Consider the following 6,665-nt stretch of genomic DNA (forward strand, 5'->3'; position numbering starts at 1 on the left):
TTAGAAAAATAAACTTCATGCTATGAAGTTTATTTCATAGAAGTTTATTTTAGAAAATGATGAAAAAAAAGTATGCCCATAAAAGAATGGTCAGAAAAATGTTTCCTGGTTTACCAGTTTCGTAGATTGTGAATCTACCAGATACAGCATAGCTTGGGCCTCAGGTCAGCAAGTCTCGAAGTTTAGTGTCCACAAGCATCATCAAAATCCTTGTAAAAAATGTAGATTCCTGAGCCCAATTGAAAGGATTCTGATTTAGCAGGTTTGGGTTAAGGCCCAGAATTCTGTCTATTATGCAGGCACCACTGGAAAATGTGGGCGGGTGGTCCAAGCATCCCTCACAAAACTCTGTCTTAGGAGGAATCGAACCCCAAGTTTTCCCCTTCTAATGAACTCTGAGAACCCTGAACAACTCCAGCTTAACCATAGACTTCATCCAATTTGAAGGGCTTTTCAGTTTGGTCTGAATTCCTAAGTGACCCTAACCTGAATCCATAATCATAGGGACAGATCAGAGCCTTATGATTTCCAGGCATGAGGTAATCATATTTATATTTATTATAATAGCATCTTTAATAATTGGTTCAAAAGCATTACATACTTAAAGAAATCCTTTTCATATGCCTATCTACCCTTCCCTCCCCTCCTCTAAAAAGAGAATGGTCTCACCTTTTTATAGCTGTTATAGTAACGGGCCATTTTCTCTTGGCCTTTAACTTCAGACTCAGTTTCAAGAATGAGAAAAAATAGTTTGGGCAAAAGAGATGTTTGTAACATTTTTTATTGGCCCTGAAGAGTGAGCAGTCAATATGTTTACCTGATTGCATCATAGCCGATTGGACATGAAGACCTCTAAAGTACAGCATCGTGTTGAGTGGCTAAAACCAGGAGGTGGAGACGATGTGTAAACATCTTTGGTCAACTACAACTGATTTTGCTCTTCCGTTAAAACAACCCCTTGAAGTACACTTTAGGAACTGTTTCCTTAAGATTACAAGTGAACGATCCTAATTATTGCTAAGCCATAGGTTTTTGTCAGTTCTGTTTATTGTGTGAACCACAAGCATTTGCTGTCACTCATACAGAGACAATCATGAGGGGGAAAAATGAAAACTATTTAATTCAACATCGACTTATCAACATGGAATTGCCCTGTCTACTGAACTTCATACTACATAATATTCACTCCAAAGGGTTAACTATACATCCCTTTTTTTCTCTCTAGAACTTTTTGATGACTTTGCAAACCAGTCAACAATTCAGCACAAAGGCATCCAGAGTCACGTAGGCATGTTGTGACAGAATCACAGAATGACAGGGGATTCTTTCCATTCTGAATATTCCTGAACCTCAAATAGCAGAGGTATGTGGAATCATACATTAGAGCTGGCACAGGCTGAGAGACTTGAAACTCAGACTCAACATTCTATGGGGAAAGTCTCCGGCTGTGGCACGGAATAAAGGCGACAGGTAGAAAATGACAGCGAGACTTCTAAGAACAATGCTGGCTTTGCTCTTCCTTGGCCTCTTTGGGGTCCTGGAGGCGACAATATCGTGCAGAAATGAAGAAGGTAAAGCTGTGGATTGGTAAGTAAACGAAACGGAAGGATTGGTGCATGCAAATAGAAAGCCAGAGTATCAGAGGCAAACTGATTTACTGTGAAGTTCCTAAGGATACTTCTACCCCAACTCTTGCCTTCAAAAGAAATACGGAGTACAGCATAGGGAATACAGTCAATGGAATTGTAACAGCTATATACGATGTCAGAGGGGGTATTAGGTTGGGGGAGGGGGGTTATCAACTTTGTGAAGGGCGTAAATATCTAACTACTACATTGTTTTGTACACCTGAAATTAATTTTAAAAAAGGAAAGAAAGAAAGAAAAAGAAAATTAAACTTCAAAACAAAAAAGAAAAGAAAGGTCATTAAAGTGTGTAAATAGGCCAAATATCCAGATAAGGGTAGACTTCTGCTAGAAGGAGTCTCCCTGTGAGAAAAAGCTGAGCAGCCCCTGTGGGCCTGACTCACTGCTCTCAGCAGGGCAAAGACCGGTGGCCACAGATATGGGGTAGAGCATCTCTCGGTCGGCAATTGCCTTTCATTGCAGTGTGGCTTTCCTAACAGAACCCTTCCAACATTCTTTAAGAGACTGACAAAGGACAGAAGTCAGATTATTTTTTTCCTGACACTGGAGCTTGCACTCCTCCTTATGACAATAAGAAATAAAGAAAGCATGACCATATACAGCACTATTTGGTTAACCTCGATAATAATAGGTAGCACAGGCAGCTGACGGGGGAGCGAGGGGTGGGCAGGTCACTGGCCTCGTGCACGGTGGCGAAAAAACTAAACACAGTGTCGCGTCATAGCCATGGATTCCCCTAAAGCTTTGATCACGTTTTCACTTTTTAATTCGGGTATTGTGGTTTGCCATTACGGTTGGCGTCAAGCTTTGTATAAATAAACCTCAGGCTAGAGAATCTAGGCACACTCACTCAGTCTCTCAGAAAACAGTTACTGAGCTCATACCAGGCCCCGCACTGACTTCTGAAAATATAACTGTAAACAAAACCTATTCTTGCCGTCAAGGAGGTCGTAGTCTGCGGTAAAGGGTGTAGACGGGCAGTGGGGAGCAAACAGCCCAAAAGGCTTCTCTAAGAAAGCCACTTGGAGCTAAGTTTTAAGAACAAATACGAGTTAGTTAGAAAACAGTGGAGTATTACAGAATCGTACACCTGAAACCTAGGCAACTTTGCTAACAATTGTCATCCCAATAAACTTTCATTTAAAAAGAAAAAGAGAAAAGAAAAGAAAAACAGTGGAGATGCCACACCATCTCAGGCAGTGAAGGAGCAATGAAGATGTCCAGCGTCAAGAAGCAACAACGGGAGAGGTTGGAAGCAGTTCTCTGTTACTGGCACTTCAGGAGAATGTGAGGAAATGGCAGGAGGTGAGCTTAGAGAGATAAGGGAGGTCACAAGGGCCTTCCTATACTGAACTGCAGGGTCTGAACTTGACCTTGAAAGGGTGCTACCAAAGGGCTTCAGGCAGGGAAGTGATGTGGTCATATTAGCATTTTAGAAAGCCCACTGGCAGTATTGTGAAGGCTGGCCTGCTGGTGACCAGTTTAGGGTCATGGAGACCAACAGGACCTTTGCAGTATTAACAGGTGAGAAAGGGTGTGGACCCAAGTTAGAGAAGTGATTGTGGAAATATAGAAGGAGCACTCTGAGAAGACTTAGTAATTGATGGGCTGAGGGTCGTAGAAGAGAGGGAGAAGTTGAAAAAGACTTTCAGGTCTCTGGCTTCTGTGGCATGGGGCTATGTTCCCTCTATGTTCCCTCACTGCAGAAGATGAGATTTGGAGTAAAATACTATAAACTTGTTTTCAAAAATATGAAGTTGAACGTGTCTGGCCTCAGCATAGAGGCCTAGGCTAGAAATCGATTTGGGAATCTTCAGCATATAACTGGAGATGATCACCCCAGAAAAAGATCTAAAAGCACTCAACTGGTGTGCCATGGCACACCGATAGTCCACACACCCTTCACTGGTGGGCCACCAAATCATGNAATTAAAGTTTGTTGGGGTGACAATTGTTAGTAAAGTTACCAAGGTTTCAAGTGTACCATTCTGTAATACATCATCTATATATCATGTTGTGTGGAGGGATAAAATTTTAAAACATTAACCAACATCAGAAATTATTGTTATATTCTTAATCAAAGTGAAGGATGGAAGGCTGTCTTAAATCTTGGAGATAGAGCTTGGTAGGTTGTGCTGCTGTTGGGTCATTGAACATATCCTAAAGATTGGTGGTGTCTAAATTTGGTCCTTCCTCTGTGTGAGGGACACATTTAAGGGACAACTCTTGAAAAGGCCCCTCAAAAGCCTCTGACCCAATCTTTGGTGGACTCATCTTGAAGGGAAAGGTCAATAAGAGACCTGAAAGAGCCAGCTTAAGGGATCCTACTAAGGACTATAATAGTGACCGGGAAAGAGGCACTGTTGTGGGGTTATAATGGCTTTGGAATCAGACCAGGCCCAAATTCTACCTTGCTACTTATAGCTCTGTGGCTTGCAACAAATGAATTGATGTCTCTGAGACTCAGTTTCCCCACTTGTACAAATGCAGAACCATCCCTTCTTGTAGGCGTCTGGTGAGTATGAAAGGCCTGCTCAGTTGCAAATACCTAATGGTGCAGTGAGGACAAACCTAGCACCAGTGGCCACGCAGCAGCAGAGATAGCAGAGAGGACCTTGAGGTAGGGCACCAATTTTGGGGGTGGAGTGCACTGATGGCAGCAACAGGAAGAAAGCTCTGACATCTTTTGAGCAACAAAAGATTCTACCTGGAGGAGTGAGGCACTTGGCTGCCTTGGAGTCCCTGGATGGTATGGGCTGGGAGCCAGGACCAAAGGTCTCTGAGATCATCCATGATCCCCAGAACTCAGCAGGACTGAAAAAAAATATTACTCCTCAGCCCCACCCCCTGCCACTAAACACCCAAGGTACAGTAGGTTAGTCTGTGAAAGCAAGTGGTCCCCATGTACCATATACAAAGATTAAATGATAACCACCCTTCATACCTCCCCCCAGCTCACCTCTCCAGCTCCGTATGTTGCCACAGCCTATTTCAAACTGCTGCACCTGTCCGGAGCTAATCGCAGTTGCTTGGCCTCTGCACACTTTCTCTGCCTGTAGGCCTTTGAATTTGCCATGCCTTCTTTCCGGAGCACTGTTTCTCTTCCTCACTACCCAACTCCCAACTTCTTCCCCTGCCTAACTTTTCTTGTAATCCTTGAGGTCTCAGATGTCACTCCTCCCATGTCACCTGCCCCAGCCCTTCAGGTCTGGAGTGGGTGCCCCGTCTATGTGCTCCCAAAATACTGTTATTGCCTATCATGGTCTTCATCAAACTGTGCATCAGTTGCCTTATAATGTGTCTGATTTTTTTCAGAAATGATCAACTCTGAAAGCAGGAACACTTTTTATCTTAGTTGTGATGGCGACCCCAGTGCTCAGCACAATGCCTGCATGAATAGGTGCTAATAAATGTGTTGGCAATGAATGCACCACCGCCTCCACCCTTGTGTGATGATGCAGAACAGTTAATAAAAATACCCCAAAGATTTCAATACAGGAAGAGCTGCTTCAGCTCAGACCCCGATCAAGGAGTTCTGCTTCTGGGCAACTGGGGAAGGCACCTTTTTTCCTCTGATCACCATAGCCTGCAGATCCCAAGCAGAAGTGACCAGAGAGAAAAGGCCCACGAAGGGCAGAACTGAGTGTCGACAGAGTCGGCGATGCAGCGCACCATGCTCACACAGCGCTGCCATCGTGGAGTTCATGTGGGACCCACACGAGAGGTCAGCCTTCCTTCTCAAGCTCCTGGCTAGGCCTTGGCACCCGAGCCAAGCTTGAGTAATCAAGTTTACTGAGCAGTGACTCAGAATAAAAAGGACTTCCCTCTCTGAGGCTGGAACACAATAGAAGAAGGACAGTGTGGGACACCCAAGAGTCTCTCAGCGAGGCCTGACAAAACAGATGACCACAACTCTAGTTGTTCTCAGTAGGGCCCCCCTCCTTTCTGTAGTCAAAGAAATCAGAAGTCAANGCCTATTTTCAATTTATTTTTTTAAGAGAGAAATGCCCTTTTCTGTAGCCCTGTCTGTGATTGCTGGGCCATTCTGATTAGCAAGAGAAAGGTTCATTGTGGAGATAGGCCTTGAAGAGCTTATATTTCATTTAGTTTGTTCATCTCATGCATTATGGGTGTGGATTTCATACAAAAGCATAAGAAAAAACACTTTCTAGTCTACATTTCTTGTCTTTTTAGTCTTCTTAGCAAATTAAAAAAGATCTTTTTTTACTCTGCTTTTCTGAGTGTAAATTTTATTTATTTATTTTTAATTTCTAATTACAGTTGACATTCAATATTATTTTATATTAGTTTCAGGTATACAGCATAATAGTGGTTAGACATTTATGTAATTTATGAAGTGATCCCTCCAATAAGTCTAGTACCCATCTGATACTATACATAATTTTTACAATATGACTTTATTCCATATGCTATACCCTACATCTCCATGATTATTTTGTAACTATCAATTTGAATTTCCTAATCCCTTCACCTTTCTCACTCATTCTCCCAAACCCCCTCCCATCTAGTAACCATCAGTTTGTTCTCTGTATCTATGAGTCTATTTATGTTTTGTTTGTTCATTTATTCTGTGCTTTAGATTCCACATGTAAGTGAAGTCATACGTTATTTGTCTTTCTCAGTCTGACTTATTTCACTTAGCACAATATCCTCTAGGTCCATCATGTTGCAAATGGTAAGATTTCATTCTTTTTTATGGCCGAGTAATAACTCTACTGTATAAATGTACCACAATTTCTTCATCCAAATGTCTATTTGGACAGACATTTCAGTTGTTTCCATATCTTGACTATTGTGAATAGTGATGCAGTAAACATAGGGGTGCATATATTTTTTCCAATTAGTGTTTTGTTTTCTTTTAATAAATACCCAAGAGTGGAATTGCTGGATCATAAGGTAGTTCTAGTATTAATTTTTTGGGAAATCTACTATTTTCCATAGTGGATGCACCAATTTGCAATCCCACCAATTTGAACTTCTTAATCATTTCACCTTTTC

General features: G+C 42.1%; 2 protein-coding genes across 2 annotated transcripts in view; one reads left to right on the forward strand and one right to left on the reverse strand.

Annotated features, from left to right (window-relative positions):
• The window catches only part of LOC109385446 (uricase-like), a 10,852-nt gene extending 10,077 nt beyond the window's left edge, over positions 1-775 (reverse strand). Inside the window, exon 1 of the mRNA XM_019647769.1 lies at positions 670-775. Coding sequence (XP_019503314.1) covers positions 670-699 — 30 coding nt within the window. The 5' untranslated portion in view covers positions 700-775. The remainder of the gene's footprint in view (positions 1-669) is intronic.
• The window catches only part of DNASE2B (deoxyribonuclease 2 beta), an 86,363-nt gene that overhangs the window by 55,809 nt on the left and 23,889 nt on the right, over positions 1-6,665 (forward strand). The window contains exons 2-3 of the mRNA XM_019647706.1: positions 1,226-1,587; positions 4,984-4,996. Of these exons, the coding sequence (XP_019503251.1) occupies positions 1,478-1,587; positions 4,984-4,996 (123 nt within the window). The 5' untranslated portion in view covers positions 1,226-1,477. The remainder of the gene's footprint in view (positions 1-1,225; positions 1,588-4,983; positions 4,997-6,665) is intronic.

This window comes from Hipposideros armiger, unplaced genomic scaffold (genome assembly GCF_001890085.2).
Source record: "Hipposideros armiger isolate ML-2016 unplaced genomic scaffold, ASM189008v1 scaffold_115, whole genome shotgun sequence".
NCBI classification, from domain to species: domain Eukaryota; kingdom Metazoa; phylum Chordata; class Mammalia; order Chiroptera; family Hipposideridae; genus Hipposideros; species Hipposideros armiger.